This window comes from Mobula birostris, chromosome 3 (assembly GCF_030028105.1).
Source record: "Mobula birostris isolate sMobBir1 chromosome 3, sMobBir1.hap1, whole genome shotgun sequence".
NCBI classification, from domain to species: domain Eukaryota; kingdom Metazoa; phylum Chordata; class Chondrichthyes; order Myliobatiformes; family Myliobatidae; genus Mobula; species Mobula birostris.
In genome coordinates, this window is record NC_092372.1 from 180,213,243 (window position 1) to 180,231,049 (window position 17,807).

The window sequence follows — 17,807 nt, forward strand, 5'->3', positions numbered from 1 at the left end:
TATTCCCCATTCCCATTCCGATATGTTCAGCCATGGCCTCCTCCTCTGTCGGGATAAGGCCACTCTTAAGTTGGAGGAATAACACCTTATATTCTGTTTTGGTAGCCTCCGACCTGATGGCATGAACACGGATTTCTCAAACTTCCAGTAATACTTCTCCCCCCCCAACCCCCCTCACCATCTCCCGTCCCCTTGTCCCTCTCTCATGTTGTCTCCTTGCCCGCTCATGGTCTCCCTCTGGTGCTCTCCCTCCGCCCCCCTTTCTTCTTTCTTCTATGCCCTTCCGTTTATTTCACCAATCAACCTCCTAACTCTTTGCTTCATCCCTCATCCCTGCCCCTCCAAGTTCCACCTATCACCTGGCGTTCTTCTCTCTCCCCTCCCCCCACTTTTCAAATCTATACTTCAGTTTTTTTTCTCCAGTCCTGTCGAAGGGTTTCAGCCTGAAACATTGACTGTACTTTTTTCCATAGATGCTGCCTGGCCTGCTGAGTTCCTCCAGAATTTTGTGTGTGCCCCTCAGTCTATGTCAGGTCTCACCAAAGTTGAGGAGACCACATCGGGAGCACCAGATACAGTAGGTGACCCCACAGGTTCACAGGTGAACTGTTGCCTCACCTGGAAGGACTGTTTGGGGCCCTGAATGGAGCTGAGAGAGAAATTGCATCTGGTTTGCAGGGGTGCCTCTGGCTCAGTGAATATCTGTCCTTTTCCAGGTTTCTGGCTGAGTTTTGGAGTCTGTGACTGTGGATATAGAGAACGAAATGAACCAAGTTTACATTGTCTGGATACCTGTTTGCCAAAATATTTTTGGTTTTTGGTTGGTATTTTGGGCACATAATTAAAGAAGGGCAGAAGCTGACCGAAGTTAGTGAGGCTATTTGCCAGAGTTTATAAAGAAAATGTTCAAGATGCGTGGCTAAGATTTTCCACATCAGTCACCTATGAAACAAAGAAGGTGATGTTATTGTCCTGCATAAGGGGTAGTCAGGTGACATCATCATACATCAATGAATGCTGAGTGCTATGGGGAGCACCATGGGATCAGGCTGTTTATCATTGGACAGTGAGCTGCACAAATTCTGGTCACAAACAATTGGAGGGCCACAGGCAGATATCCAAATGAACAAACTAGCCCAATTGCATTGCTGCTTGGGTAGCTTTCAGCCTTTAACTGCTATCAACTTCAAGTCAGTAATAATGACTTAAAATACTATACTGAATCACATATTGCTAATGTACACTTCTTAGCTGTAATAGTGAGCAAATTTATAATAAAGGGAAACATATCTACCTTGGTTTTTTATACTTAAGAAAATGAGCAAAATTTGAGGAACTTTCCATAACCACAAGCAGTAGAATTTCACAATTTCTAGTCTAGAAGCATGACTAGTCTTAAAACTAAATAGACAATTGTGAAATACACAAAATTAGTAAGTTTTATAAGTAATTAATGCTGATGTTTCTTGCTTGGCCAGTTGACTCCTCCCAAATAGTGTTAAAATTATCAAGGTATGAACAGTCACATCTTCTACCACATAGGAATCCGTTACTATGTCATAGCAGGAACACTGTGCACTCCAAGCAGGGTGTTCATACCTTCTATACATCTTGCTAGAGGCATGTTAGACAGAGTAGTGCAATAAGTTTTTTGGAAAACATGATTTTTATTGGCATTACAGAATTTCAATGGCACACTATATATCTATATATGATAAAGTAACTTATTATTCCCAGTTACCATTTGCAGAAGATGTCCAGGTGATCTCAAAACTATTGCGAGTTGCTGGAGCAACACTTTTAAAACACAGTGTAGGTACATGAAAATTGGGAGAAATGGGATCAGGCAGTATTGCACCACAAAACTTCCGGAGCACCTGTCCATGACTGTCTGTACCATTTTGTACCTGAAACATAAAATGTAATTGCACGTCAATATTTTATGTACCTTATTTTTATGAACTAGTATGCCAATCACAAATAATAATTGGCTAGAATTTGCAGTAGAAATGTATCTTGGCTATTAATTGGGTATTGTGTCTTGTTATACTATTTTGTTGAATGGAGCTGAATATTGGTGAGACACGTAATAGACAACACTAACAACCTCAGTTGTGAACTATTGTTTGAGATGAATGAATGAAAATACTGACAATTTAAATTTTTCATTCTTCAAATACTAGGACTTTCAACAAAGGTGAACGTCTGTTGATACCTTGTAACAGCTGATGTATAGTAACGTGTGCACCAAATGTCATTCTGTTTTTACAAAGGGTTTGATGTGTGAAACCAGCATGCTGTCGGAAACTCACAATGCAATGACATGCTGACACCTGGTAGAATGTTATGTTATGATAATTGTACTCCTAGAGTATGTCATAGATTCCAGCATCAAAAGAGGACACCACTGATATTTAAAGGTCTGCTCCATGCAATCATTGAGACATGCTTGTAAGAAAAGCAGGACTGGCAACTTGTCAATTAAGGATGTAGAAGCTTCAGGAATGATGGCAGGAGGTGTGTAGAAGAGTAGGGGGGGGGATTGCATTATTGCTTAAAGAGAATATCACTGCAGTAATGAGGGAGAACATCTTAGAAAGTTCTTGAATTAAGGTAATACAGGTAATGCTTAGAAATGTGGGTGACAACTATTATATTACAGATTTCCCAATAGTCAGCTGGAAATGGAGGAACAGATCATTGAGGGGTGTAAGAGGAAGGAAGTTGCAGAGGATTTCTGATTGTTTTCAGTAGGTGCTCTTTTCTAAAGCTTCTCTCTAGTAATTACTTCCCATAGTTCACTTTGTAATTAGTATAGGACCAGCATAAAAATAGAATTATGTAAATATGTAAGTAGAAAATATGTAAGTTTGGGGTGACGTCAGGATTGTTTTATAAAATTATGCTCCACCTGCTGTCCCGATAAATAATCAGCTAACAATATAACAAATAACAGGTAGGTGTCTCACCTCTAAGTAGTCATTGTTACATTGGTCTTGGCCTTTGATATCCAGGAGAGGGAGATTTTGTAATTGTCTGGGGCTGTCAGGGTGATTGTACAATCTAAATTACATGGATGGATGTTGGACCAGTCAGGACTCTCAAGATAACCATATGTATGGTTATATTGTCTGCTACAACCTGAAAAATACTTATAAATATAAAATGCACTAAATAGAAAAAAAATACACATTTTAAATACAAAGATGTATAAAAACTCATTTTTGATTGCTAATTATCTATGAATTTCATCTGTTTCTTGCTTTCATCACTGTCTTCATTGAAAGTGGTAGCTACATTCTGCATAAATTTGCACGTGACCAAAGACCCCTTGCTTCAGATTTCCTTCAACTGTTTTTATAAAATTTTTAAAACATTTTGATAAAACTGGCAATAGCAATATGAGTTCACCCAGAGGCAAATGTCACTGGAAAATGTGAGACTTATTATCCATCTCTAGTTTGCCTGTTCTAATGACTGACTTGTCTGGATCTTTCAGAGAGTATATGAGATTTATGAAGGCAAGGTAGTGGAAGAGATTGGTTTTGAATTTATATACTGTATTTACTACTACTTTCTGCAAGTTTGACTCATGGTGCTTTTTCTTTTCAGATCTGAACAAAATTAAATTCTCTAACTGCCATTGTGCAATTGAAATCCACATTCTTTGCTTATTAATTTTTTTTTAAACTCCAGATGCTGGAAACACTCCACAGGTTGGGCAGCACCTATGGAGAGTAAGCAAAGTAATATTTAAGATTGAAGACCCTTCGTTATACAGAGTTTTTCCAGCAGTTTTAGTTTTTTAAAATTTTTCTGATTAGTGGTTCAGTAGTCTGAATAAAGTGTACAAAAATTATCACTGTATAAATTTGCCTAATTTGCACATAATTTTCTGGCTATTAAACTCAATCCTAAATTGGTGCTTAGTTAGTAACTCATCAATTGCAATTCTGGTTCAATGGGGTGTGTAAAATAGTTCATGTGAAATGTCCGCAGGCTGTTATGTAATTAGTGAATTTGGTAAATGGTAGGTAATTTACAAGCACAGATGCACAGAGGGAAAATGGGTAGCAAAGAAGCCTGAAGAAGGCTTATAATATACTTGCTTTTATCAGTTGGGAAATTGAATACAAAAGTTGTGAAGTCATATTGCAGCTGTATAAAACTTTGGTTAGATCACATTTGGAGTATTGTGTACGATTCTGGTTGCTGCATTATAGAAAGGATGTGGAAGCTTTGGAGAGGGAGCAAAAAAGGATTATCAGGATGTTGCCTGGACTAGAGTTGCTTTATTCAGACTACATTGGCTACAAGGAGAGCTTGACTAAATTTGGATTGTATTTGCTGAAGGCTGACTAGCGAGCTGGTAGTATATAAAGTTAAGAGAAACATAGACAGGTAGTTAAGCAGTCATAGATTCAGAGATGTATAGGGTTGTACACCATGGAACAGACTCTTTGGCACATAGTCATAGTCATACTTTATTGATCCTGGGGGAAATTGTTTTTTGTTACAGTTGCACCATAAATAATAAATAGTAATAGAACCATAGATAGTTAAATAGTAATATGTAAATTATGCCAGTAAAGTATGAAATAAGTCCAGGACCAGCCTATTGGCTCAGGGTGTCTGATCTTCCAAGGGAGGAGTTGTAAAGTTTGATGGCCAAAGGCAGGAATGACTTCCTATGACGGTCTGTGTTCCATCTCGGTGGAATGAGTCTCTGGCTGAATGTACTCCTGTGCCCACCCAGTACATTATGTAGTGGATGGGAGACATTGTCCAAGATGGCTTGAACAGCATCCTCTTTTCAGACACCACCGTGAGAGAGTCCAGTTCCATCCCCACAACATCACTGGCCTTACAAATGAGTTTGTTGACTCTGTTGGTGTCTGCCACCCTCAGCCTGCTGCCTCAGCACACAACAGCAAACATGATAGCACTGGCCACCACAGACTCGTAGAACATCCTCAGCATCATCTGGCAGATGTTAAAGGACCTCAGTCTCCTCAGGAAATAGAGACGGCTCTGACCCTTCTTGTAGACAGCCTCAGTGTTCTTTGACCAGTCCAGTTTATTGTCAATTCGTATCCCCAGGTATTTGTAATCCTCCACCATGTCCACACTGACCCCCTGGATGGAAACAGGGGTCACCGGTACCTTAGCTCTCCTCAGGTCTACCACCAGCTCCTTAGTCTTTTTCACATTAAGCTGCAGATAATTCTGCTCACACCATGTGACAAAGTTTCCTACTGTAGCCCTGCACTCAGCCTCATCTCCCTTGCTGATGCATCCAACTATGGCAGAGTCATCCGAAAACTTCTGAAGATGACAAGACTCTGTGCAGTAGTTGAAGTCTAAGGTGTAAATGGTGAAGAGAAATGGAGACAAGACAGTACCCTGTGGAGCCCCAGTACTGCTGATCACTCTGTCGGACACACAGTGTTGCAAGCACACGTACTGTGGTCTGCCAGTCAGGTAATCAAGAATCCATGACACCAGGGAGGCATCCACCTGCATCGCTGACAGCTTCTCCCCCAGCAGAGCAGGGCGGATGGTGTTGAACGCACTGGAGAAGTCAAAAAACATGACCCTCACAGTGCTGCTCACTGGCTTGTCCAGGTGGGCGTAGACACGGTTCAGCAGGTAGACGATGGTATCCTCAACTCCTAGTCGGGGCTGGTAGGCGAACTGGAGGGGATCTAAGTGTGGCCTGACCATAGGCCGGAGCCGCTCCAGAACAAGTCTCTCCAGGGTCTTCATGATGTGGGATATATCATCCACACTGGCCAAGATGACCATTTAAACTAATCCCATTTTCTTGCTTTTTACATTCTATCCAGAGTCAGATCCATTTATTTATCATATGTACTTTGAAACATCCTGTGAAATGTGTCATTTGCATTAATGGCCAACACAACTTAAGGTTGCGCTGGGGGCAGCCCACAAGTGTAAGCACTCATTTTGGTGCCAACGTAGCATACCAACAATGCTCAGAACAACACAAGCAACAACAATGACAAAAGCGACAAAGCCTAACAGCAAAACAAGCCGCTTTCCTCACTCCCACCCACCCATCATCTCACACACACAGACAGGCTAACAACCTCAGGATAGGCCGCAACCAGACCTCCAGCCTCCAGTGGACTTGTGGACTCACAGACATCTAGCCTCTGACTTCCAGACATTATGACCCAGGGCTTTGACCATCAAACCTCCACTGCCAAGACTCACCGATAATGGTACCCCGAACTGCAGACCTTGAACACTTGTCTCATACAGACCTCTGACGCCCAGGATTTACCAACTTGTGGGGTCACCAGCCCTGTGTCTCCTGCACACACAGACTAAATGATCCCAGAAACAGCAACCTGGGGGTTATGAGCCTTCGTCTATGATGCCTGCTGACCACGTTCATTGACAATATGGACTGGTCTTTCTCCACAGCACTTGCTTACCTGACATCAGTCTATGGGGATTGCTGGCTTTCAGCCATGGTGTGATATGACCTCAACTCTGGCCTGACCTCTAACTCCCCTGATCCCTTGTCTCTAAACCTTAAACTGACCTCTATCTCCCCGTGCTGTCCCCTAAACCATCCCTACAAACCTAAAAACCACCCAAGTATGAGCCTTTCTGAGAATATTGTCATTGCAGCTTGGCCATCTTGATCCTTTGAAGCCTTTCCTAATCATGTACCTGTCCAAATATTTTCAATGTTATAATTGTAACTTCCTCAACCATCTCCTGAAAGTTCATTCAATATATCCAGCCCCCACCTTCCTCCCACCTTGAACCTATGACCTTTAGTTTTAGACACCGTTACCATGGGAAACAGAAATGGGCTATCAACTCTGTTTATGCTTCTCATAATTTTGTGAACTTCCACTATGCACGTGTCCCCCACTTCTCAAACGTTCGCTTTACGAAACCTCACTGTTACGAAAGACCTACATTAGTTACCTGTTCTCTCTAACAGAAGGTGTTTTCACTGTTACGGAAAAAGGCAGTGCGTGAAAAAAGTAGCGCGCGATAAAAGGTAGCGCACAAAAAAAAGCAGCGAGCGCCCCGAGCAGCCGCTCCTCCCCTGGATTTGGAACTGCATTCTAGCCCGCATTGCTTAATCACGTGCCTGTGAGCATCCGTTTGCAAAATGAGTTCTAAGGTATTGGAAAAGCCTAAAAGAGTTTGTAAGGGTGTTACACTTAGCATAAAACTAGACATAATTAAGCGTTTCGATCGTGGTGAACGAAGCAAGCACAAAGTGAGTTTGGCTTATGGAAGTTGATGAAGATGATGTTGAAGAGGTTTTGACATCCCATGGCCAAGAACTGGTAGCTGAAGAGCTGATGCAATTGGAAGAGGAAAGGATAACAATCGAACCTGAATGTAGTAGCGAACGGACGGAAAGTGAAGTCATCCAGGAACTGAATGTGAAGCAACTGCGTGAGATTTTCACTGCAATGATAAAGTACGACTTTAATTTTCAAAGGGTACGTTGGTTTAGGGCATATTTGCATGATGGTTTGAGTGCTTACAAAGAACTGTATGATAGAAAAATGCGCGAGGCTAGCAGTGAAGCATACTGTCATTTTTCAAGCCTTCCACATCGGCCACAGCAGATGATGAACCTTGACCTTTGACATCGAGGCAGGCATCTAGAAGAAGATGATCTGCCTGCTCTGATGGAAACAGACAACAATGAGATGACACCCCAGTGTCCCACCACCTCAATCCAGGGCCGCGGACAGATATCAATTCGCGGAGAATGCAGCGGTAGCCGGGAGGCACCCAGCACATCTTTAAGAAAAAAAGCTGAAATAAACAAGCTAATTAATTAGGTGCCGCCCAGCACGTAAATGTCGGCCCAGATCAGAGGCAATTGCCGATTGCGTCGCCTCAGATCTGGGCCGACATTTATGTGCCGGGCAGCACCTAATTAATTAGCTTGTTTATTTCGACTTTTTTTTTAAAGATGTGCTGGGTGCATTCCGACTACCGCTGTACCACTCGCAGATTGGTATCGATCGGCGGCCTGTAAGGTTGGAGACCACTGCACCACCCCAACCTCTGATGACTCAGCCCAACACACCATCATCAGTGTGCTCTGCGCTGTCTTCCTGATTATGGTAAGTGATATTACACTGTACATACATTGGTGGTGGCATCCGTTGGTCTTGCGAGACCATGGATCTGTGCCTGGAAAGTCTTGCTTCAGTCTGTGTTAGAGCAGCGTCTGTTGGCTGTAGAGTCCCACACGGGAGTGACAGTCTTGGCTGCAGCGACTGCACTTGAAGGCACTGTCCTCCAGTGTTGTCTTGGTGCTGTTTTTCCGACGAGTGCGCTTTTCTTCAGCAGCAAGCCTCAGCTTCTCTTCTCTTTTTAGACCTCTGTGTAGTTCCAGCCTCCAGTGAGAGCGATCGCTTGCGATGTCCTCCCACCTCTCAATGTTCGTTTTCAGTGACTTCATGTCTCTCTTGCAAAAGTATTTGAAATGAAGATTGGGCCGCCCTTGTGCTCTCTTGCCAGAGGCCAGTTCCCCGTACAGCAGGTCTTTCGGGATCCTCCCGTCTGACGTGTGGTGTACGTGGCCCAGCCAGCGGAGACAGCATTGTTGGAGCAGGGTGAAGAGGCTGGGTATCTGGGCGCGGGCCAGGACCTCATTGTTGGTGACTCGGTCAGTCCACGTGATGTCCAGGATGCGTCTCAGGCTGCTAAGGTGGAAGGCGTTGAGACGCCGCTCTTGTCTGTAGTAGAGGCTCCAGGTCTCGCTGCCGTAAAGCAGTGTGCTGAGGACACAGGCCCTGTAGACTGCAACTTTGGTGTGCGTCGTCAGCTTTCTGTTCTCCCAGACTCTCTTTGTCAGCCTGGCGAAAGTTGAGGCTGCTCGTCCAATCCGTCTGTTGATCTCGGGGTCCACGGAGAGGCTGTCCGTGATGATGGAGCCAAGGTATGTAAACTCGTGAACTACCTCCAGCTCGTAGTTGTTGATGGTAATGGCAGGGGGGTGTTCAACGCCTTGGCCCAACACGTTGGTTTTCTTCAGGCTGATGGTCCAGCTGAAGTCCTGGCAGGCTCTAGAGAAGCTGTCCATGAGGCGTTGCAGTTGCTCTTCAGAGTGTGTTGCCAGTGCAGCATCGTCTGCAAACAACATGACTGCAACATTGACACCATATATAAGAACAAAGAGGACAGAACCGACTGTAACAGCTACAGGGGAATATCCTTGCGAGCATCGTTGGGAAGGTCTTCGCCCGCGTGGTCCTGAACAGACTGCAGAAAATAGCCAAAAGGGTATTTCCCGAGTCTCAGTGCGGTTTCAGGTCAGAACTCTCTACGATCGACAGATCTCCTCCTTTCGACAGATACAAGAGAAATGCAGAGAGCAAAGGCAACCACTCTACGTCACTTTCATTGACCTTACGAAGGCCTTTGACCTTGTGAGCAGAGACGGTCTGTTCAAAATCCTCGCCAGGATGGGTTGTCCCCCGAGGCTCCTCAGGATAGTTCAGTTATTCCACACAGACACAAAGGGCATCGTTCAGTTCGACGGCTCTTCTTCGCAGGCCTTCAACATCCGCAGCGGTGTGAAGCAGGGCTGTGTGCTTGCCCCCACCCTGTTTGACATCCTCTTCGCAGGCATGCTGAAGCACACCCTTAGAACGTCAACTGATGGTGTCTACCTCCACACCAGATCGGACGGGAGGCTGTTCAGTCTGTCCCGGCTGAGGGTGAAAACCAAGGTTCGTGAAGTACTCATCAGGGACATGTACGTATATTATTTCTACTTTATATCAGCTGTGTATTTTTATGCATTATTTGGTATGATTTGGCAGCTTCATAGCTTAAAGATTACTGGAGAGGAGTGTTTCTGCCGAGAGCGCTTGCGTGAGGTTTTCGCTACGGAGGACAGTGCAGGCAATGATTGTAGAGAAGTATTTCTACTTTATATAGGCTATGTATTTATCATATCATTCCCGTTTTTACTATATGTTACTGTTATTTTAGGTTTTATGTGTTATTTGGCATGATTTGGTAGGTTACTTTTGGGTCTGCGAACGCTCACAAATGTTTCCGATAAAAATAAATGGTAATTGCTTCTTCGCTTTACGACATTCCGGCTTACGAACCTTTTCATAGGAACGCTCTACCTTCGGATGGCGGGGGAAACCTGTATCACAATTCAACCTTCCCAGCTGTGGGTAAACAGGCCCACTGCCTTGTTGGCAGCCTCAGGAGAGACGAAGGCTACGGGAGTAAACCCAGACAGAAAATCTAGCGTGGAGCCCCTGAGGCAGCTGGACGTCACTGAACATCCTTCCAGCAACTCCTGCAGCCAAGCTGGTGCCCAACATATTGCTTTGTTTTCCTTTGGACCAAACCCATTGACGACTGGGCATCCCAGGATTTCCATACCTTCTGGCCAGGCTTACAAAACTCCATTGTCTTTCGAGACAGATGGATGGCATCATCATCAGCCTTACTTCGTTGCAGGAAACACAGTCTCTGCCTCTGCAGTCTCTTCATTTAATTCAAGCCCTCCCATCCAGGTATTTATTATGTCCTTGTGAATCTTTTCTGCACCTTCTCTATCTTAATCACATGTTTTCTATAGTGTAGTGACCAGAACAGCACACAGTAATCTAAGTGTAGTCATACCAATATTTTGTTCAACTACAATATGACATCCCAACTCTTGTACTTAATACCACACATTCGATGAAGACAAGTGTGCCACGTGCCTTCTTCACCATCTTGTCAACCTGCGTTGTCTCTTTTGGGGAACTATGTATCTATAACCCAAGGTCTCTCTTTTTAACAACACTATCAGGGCTCTGTCATTCTCTCTGTGTATCCTGCCTTGGTTTAACAAGAAACAGATGGCAAGTAGGAGATTGTGATAGCTAGTGTCCAGGATCAGCATGTTACTGTCAAGGTGAAGACTAAACCTGGCAAGTTGAGGGAATCTTGGCTGATTTGAGGTATTGATGCTCTGATCAAGAAAATGAAGAAAATTTACATTATATTTAGAAGGTTGAGATCAAGTGAATCCCTTGATGACTATAAAAAGATTAAAATATCCCTAAGAAAGAAATAAGGAGGGTATGAGATTGATCTAGTAGATGGGGTTAAGGAAATTCTCAAGAGGTTCTATAGCTATGTTAAGAATATAAGGTGACTAAAGAGAGAGTAGATGCCCTTTGAGATCAGCAGGGCTACTCATGGCTTGAACCACAGGAGAAGGGTGGGATCTTTAATGAGTATTTCTCCTTGGTGTTTACTGAGGAGAAAATCGTGGTTGCTCAAGAGATAAGGAAAACAAATGGAGATGTTTTGGACGATGTTCGTATTACCAGGGAAGACATGTTTGCAGCTTTACTGTGCATTAAGGTGGATAAATTCTCTAGCCCTGACCAAATACATCTTTGGATTTTGTGGGAAGCTAGAGAAGAAATTGCAGAGGTCCTTGCTGAGATATTTGATTCATAATTGCCATTGGTGAAGCTTCCAAAATCTGGAAGGAGGCTGATGTTTGTTGTTTAAAAAGGGAAGCAAGGACAAGCCTGGGAACTGCAGGCTGGTCAGGCTGAAATGTAGTGGAGATATTACTGGAGAGATCTACCAGCATTTGGATAGAGTCTGATCAGGCGGAGTTAGCTTGGATTTGTGAGTAGAAAGTCATGTTTGATGAACCTCTATGAGTTATTTGAAGAAGTAATCAAAATAATAGAAGAGGATTGGGCAGTGATGTTGTCTGTTTGGACTTTAGGAAGATTTTTGACAGGTCTTGCATGGTAGACTGATTTGGAACATTTGATTCCATAGAATCCAGGAAGATCCAGTTATGTAGACACAAAACTGGCTTGGAGGTGAGAAGCAGAGGATGGTGGTTAATAGTTGTATCTCAGAACAGAGGCTGGTGACTTGTGGTGTGCTGCCGGAGTTGGTGTTGGGACACTTGTTATTTGCTATTTATATAAATGATTTGGATGTGAATGCACAAGGCTTGATCAGTAAGCTTGTGGATCAATCGAATTTTTAAGGTGTTGCTATGAAGGAAGCTATGTAGGTTACAGGGGGATCTTGATCAGTTAGGGAAGTGGGCTGAAGATTGGCAAATGAATACAGATATGTATGAGATAATCATTTTTAAAGTCAAAACAGCAGAAAACATACTATGAATGATAGGGCACTGGAATAGTGGGACTTAGGAGTACAAGTACTTAGGAATTCATTAAAACAAGCATTGCAGGTCAACAGGGTGGTGAAGAATACATTCAGTATGCTCGTCTTCATTAGTCAGTGCACCGAGTGTAAGAGTCAGAACATACTTATTTCAGTGTTATATAAGTTGTTGGTGAAGTTGCACTTGTTGGTGAAGTTGCACTTGTCAGCTGTTATAAGAAAGATGTAGTTAAACTGGAAAGAATGCAGAAAGAATTTACAAGGTTGTTGCTGGGACTAGAGGGTCTAAGTTATAGGGAATGGTTAGCTAGGCTAGCTCTATATTCCTTGCAATATAGGAGATCAATGGCTCTTATAGAAACGTTTAAAATTATAAGTGGCATAGATAAAGTGGATGATAACAGTCTTTTCCCCCGGGTAGGGGAGTCCAAAGCTAGGGGGCATAGGTTTATAGTGAGAGAGGAAAGATTTAAAAGGGACCTGAGGGACAACTTTATTGTACATGGGGTGGTGAGTAGGCAATGAGTTGCTGGAAGAAGTGATAGAGGCAGGTACAATGGTATCATTTAAGTAGCACTCAGATAGGTACATGGAGGGGCAGGGCTGAGAGAGATATGGGTCAAGTGCAGAAAATTGGGGCTAGCTAGGTCAGCAGGAAGTTATTGGGCCAAACAGTCTGTATCTGTATTGTATTGCTCTGTGATTCTATAACTTCACAAAATGCATCACTACCACTTTGGACTTACCTGAGTTAAAATATTATTTCTCTTGTAGTCCATTTTATTCATGCTTTCTCCTTTTTTAAGAGTTAGATTTAAACTTGCTCCCTTCCAATTTGTGGGAGCCATTCTGGACTCCGTTGAATAAATATTGTTTATTTCAGCTGTGCAGCCCTTAGTGACTAAAGTATTTGTGTAACACTGATTAGCATCGATCTATGAAGATTAAAACCACTCTGGGTATGAAATGACTTTAATGAAATGGCTGTTGACTTTGGTCAAAGACAATATTTTTAGCTGAACTTTATATTTATATTGAATACCAATTTCTTTGAGGCAGCCGTCAATCCCAGGGGATTATGGGTCTGCGCCTCTGGCGGACTATGTCCTCTCCAGGGCGCAAGCCTGGGTGGGATGACTTGAAGAAGCAGCTGTTCCCCATGCAGCAGGTGCCCCCTCTCCACGTCACTTATGTAGTCCAAGGGAAGGGCAAGCACCAATACAGCTTGGCACCAGAGTCGCCGCAGAGGTTGCCAAAATAAAGTTATAAACAATTGTCACGTACCCTGTGACAGATTAAAGAACCAGCAGAAATGGAAAACACTTTGGGGTCCAGTATTGCTATTAACTAATGGTATTTATTAGTAACTATACAATACAGTAATATAAATGCAGATATGTCAAACAGGTTAGCAATGATTATATATAAATAAGTGTGGAAATATATGAAAACCAAGCTTCTTCGAGTCTAGGGGTAAATAGATAGTCTTACAAAGATGAGTAAAGTTCAGTTCAGTTCGTCGTATTGAGTTGAGTAGTGATGGAGAGAGAGAGAGAGAGAGAGAGAGAGAGGGAGGGGGTGGAGAGATTTGAGTCTTCAGGTGAGCTGATGCCGTCAATCTTCCCATTGTCCTCCGAAGTCCTTTGGAAGTCACCGACTGTGACCACAACAAAGGGGACCATTCTTCTGTGGTGGAATTATCAACCCAGGCGAGGGTTGGACACTAATAACTCCCCACCGGTCACACCCTTTTCACACTGCGAGAGCCACTGATCGAGCCTCCAAAACCCACCTTTTCTGTGGGCACAACAAAGCTCATTCAGCGTCCAAAACCACGTGTCTGTATGTCTAACAGCTGACCTATTTATCTCACCGTGCTGAACACCAGCTGTCCATCAAGCAGCTCCTCCCTTCTCTCTCTGTAAGAAGTTGGAGCTGCCAGTGTCCTTGCAGAAAGTATAAACAAACTGTGAGCAGTCTTTGCCTCTCTCTCCCTTTTTAACAAGGTGTCTGTGTTCCACAACTCTATCTCTCTCTCTTTCAAAAGCAGAGTTCATGGGGGTAATTCTAGACTCCGTCACACAACTTCAAACTTCCTTAGGGACCCCGGCTCCAGATACCTTCCTCAGGGTTTACTCCTGAAGTCTTTCCCATGGATGGGTATGGCCACAAGGCAGTGGATGTTTAATATCAGAGTTTTCCCTCTCCGAAGTGGGCTGCCATCCAAGGCTGACAACCCCCCCCCCCCACCCGAAGCAACTGGTTCTGAGGTGCCAGTGGTCCACCTTCGCCCCTTCTCTTGTCAGTAGAAACAGTTCTGCTGGGCCTAGTAGCTAAGCCACACGTGAAGGCCAAGAGTTGGACTTGGTTGTCAGAGGCTGTTAGAGACGCACGCCATTTGGAACACTTTATAGGTAGTGGGAGCTTATCCCCACTACCACCCCAGCTATGACAACCTTAGGATAGGAACACATATAAATAGGGCCAATCCTCATGCATGGCAGAAGAAAACTGGTTGGAGAACTATTCTCTGCCTGGACAGCAATTCCTGATGTTTGTGCCCAGAAGTCACCTCTAGTGCATAATTATTAAAATGAAGGGCAAATAACAGAAATATACTATAAAAATAGGCTTAGCTCATGTCCTAGTAATTCTGGGGGCAGTAGGCCTGTTAAAAAAAAACAACTGCAGATTTTGGAAATCTGAAATTAAGACAGAAAGTGCTGAAAAAACTTATCAGGTCAGGCAGCATCTGTGGACAGAAAAATTGAGTTAATCTTTCAGGTTGAAGAATCTTCATTAGAATTAGGAAGGAGCAAAAACAAGTTAATGTATGTGCAGGGAGGTCCAGGGAGGGATGGACAGAACAAAGGGAACAAAAAAAAAATCTGTCTTCACTTTCTAATTGCCCTGATTTCATTGCTTTTATGAATCAAGAACCATGTTCTCTCTCTTATTACCTTTATTAATCAGTTGATCTCGCTTATAAATAATCATCAGGGTAAAACTGACCATACCTTTTCAGAGATGTGTCTTTTGATCTATCCACCCCTTCGTCATCTTCTACACAGCTTGATTTCTCTTCTCATATTAACCCTGTTTCTCTTTACACAAAAGCTGACGGGCCTGCTGACTGTTCTCCAGCATATTTTCTGTTATTATAGAGTCATAGAATCGCAGAGCATGAAAATGGGCCCTTCGACCTATCATACCTTGCCATTCGTTTTGCCCATTTGACTGTATTAATTAGATCTGTGTGCCTCTGTCACTTGTCTACTTAAGTGCCTGTCTTGTAAACTTTATTAGACTCCACCATCTCTTCTGGCAGTGACTTCTAGATATCAGCCACTCTGAAAAGATTTACCCACAATCACCTTTAAAATTCCTTACCCTCACCTTATACCCATGTCTTCTTGTTTTGGAAACTCCTACTAAAAGAAAAACATGTTGACTATATACCCTACATCTGCCTCTGATTTGGGTGAAAACAGGTGGGGCAATGGTTGAGTGTATAACAAAGGAGGCCCAGTTTACTACTGGCCTAATAGACAGTATCCTTGACAACAAATCAAATAATAATAGATTCAAATTCTCTCTTCAAAATATGTTCACTTTCTCTGGCCTGCCACTTTACTGAAGAGACTGCTGTATTAACATAAGTGCTGCCTTTAAGATGAGGTGTTATACTGAGCAAACTGAGTGCCAGCAGGCTTCGCATACTCATTGAGAAGATCTCACTACTTTTGAAGAGTAGGGTATTATCTTGAAAGGGTAAGATATCTCTTACAATATCCCTTAAGAGTGTGATATCTCCTTTCACCAACTCCACAAAATCAGGTACACTAATTATGTTTGCCATCTTTGGTGCATTTTACATGCAAACTGAAGCCATGTTTCCATCTAGAAAAAAAAATTCAATACATTTTTCTGAGGACATAAATTTCAAGAACTATTTGCAAATGTCTCCACTCACTTTCTTACTCCGCTGATGAATGTGGTTACAGAGTAAATCCATTTCCAATTATGATCAATAACTACTGCTTTCTTTTGTTGTAAGTCTTAAGCATCAATTCATGTGGCTTAAACAGATGAAAACTATCCATAATTGCATGACATTTCATACTTGTTCTGAGGTTTGAAGACATCCAATTGATACATTAATTAAGATGCGTTATTAAATCCAAGGTGCAACTGATTTGTAATTCAATCCACTTATTTTATTTAAGTATCAATAAAACCTAGTTGAGTGGTTTCACAGCAGCAACAATCTTGCACCCAACACCAGTAAGACCAAAGAGCTGATTGTGGACTTCAGGAAGGGTAAGATGAAGGAACACACACCAATTCTCATAGAGGGATCAGAAGTGGAGAGAGTGAGCAATTTCAAGTGCCTGGGTGTTAATATCTCTGAGGACCTAATTGTGTCCTAACATATTGATGCAGCTACAGAGAAAGTAAGACAGTGGCTATATTTCATTAGGAGTTTGAGGAGATTTGGTTTGTTACCTAAAACACATGAAAACTAAGATAGATATACCATGATGTACATTCAAACTGGCTGTATCATCTAGTATTGTGGGGTGTTGTAGGTTATTGCTCAGGTTTGAAGTAAGCTGCAGAGAGTTGTAAAATTAGTCAGCTCCAACATGGGTACTAGCCTCTGTAGTATCCAAGACATCTTCAAGGAGCTGTGCCTCAGAAATGTGGCATCTATCATTAACACCCCCATCACCCAGGGCATGCCCTGTTTTCATTGTTACCATCAGGAGGGAGGTAGAAGGGCCTTGAAGGCCCACACTCACTAATTCAGGAACAGCTTCTTCTCTTCAGCCATTCAATTTCTAAGTGGGCACTGAACCCATGAACACTACCTCACTACTTTTTTAAAATTTCTGTTTTTGCACTACTTATTTAAGTTAACTATTTAATATACATATAATACTTCAATTCAGTTTTTTTCTATATTTATCATTATTACATTGTACTGTTGTAGCAAAGTTAACAAATTTCATGACACATACTGGTTATATTGAATCTGATTCTGTCATACTCAGGGGAAGCAGGCACTCCATTCTGGCAGCTTGACTGTAACTTTATGGGGGAAAAAAAAAGTGGTTCAGGTTATTCATACTTTCTCTTTGCTTTTAATCTATTTTTTTTGGGCTGTTTGACATTTTTTTTTCCTTTGATGCATTGGTGCATAAGCAATTAATTACTCCCTCCCCCTGAATCATCCACTTAATACATGTTATATTTACAAAGTTAAATAGATGTCTGACTATTGGCCAGTTTTTAATCTCCAGGTAATCCAGAGTAAAATCTGGTAAATTGAATTCCAGTAATGTCACTTGAATTTGTTTCTCTGCAGGAGCATTGATGGCACCCGATCCTGGGTGGATAGTCTTCAGGGTATCCAGGAGAGGTAATGCTCTGAGGCATATTGGTTGCGTTGAATACTCCACCACACAGCACTGGAAAAAAATACAAATGAGTAGAGACTAATTGCAGCTATAAGTATAGGCAGAAAAAATGTCTTTGTTCATTTTCAAAATTAATAGAACTTATTTTCAGCATTAGATTCTTTTAAATTCCCTACCAGTGTAATATTTGTTGGGAAA

At 42.5% G+C, this 17,807-nt stretch overlaps 1 protein-coding gene across 1 annotated transcript in view; it reads right to left on the reverse strand.

Annotated features, from left to right (window-relative positions):
* The window catches only part of cubn (cubilin (intrinsic factor-cobalamin receptor)), a 392,255-nt gene that overhangs the window by 16,314 nt on the left and 358,134 nt on the right, over nucleotides 1–17,807 (reverse strand). The window contains 6 exon segments of the mRNA XM_072254425.1: nucleotides 1,742–1,907; nucleotides 2,970–3,063; nucleotides 6,238–6,337; nucleotides 12,336–12,398; nucleotides 17,336–17,568; nucleotides 17,570–17,660. Coding sequence (XP_072110526.1) covers nucleotides 1,742–1,907; nucleotides 2,970–3,063; nucleotides 6,238–6,337; nucleotides 12,336–12,398; nucleotides 17,336–17,568; nucleotides 17,570–17,660 — 747 coding nt within the window.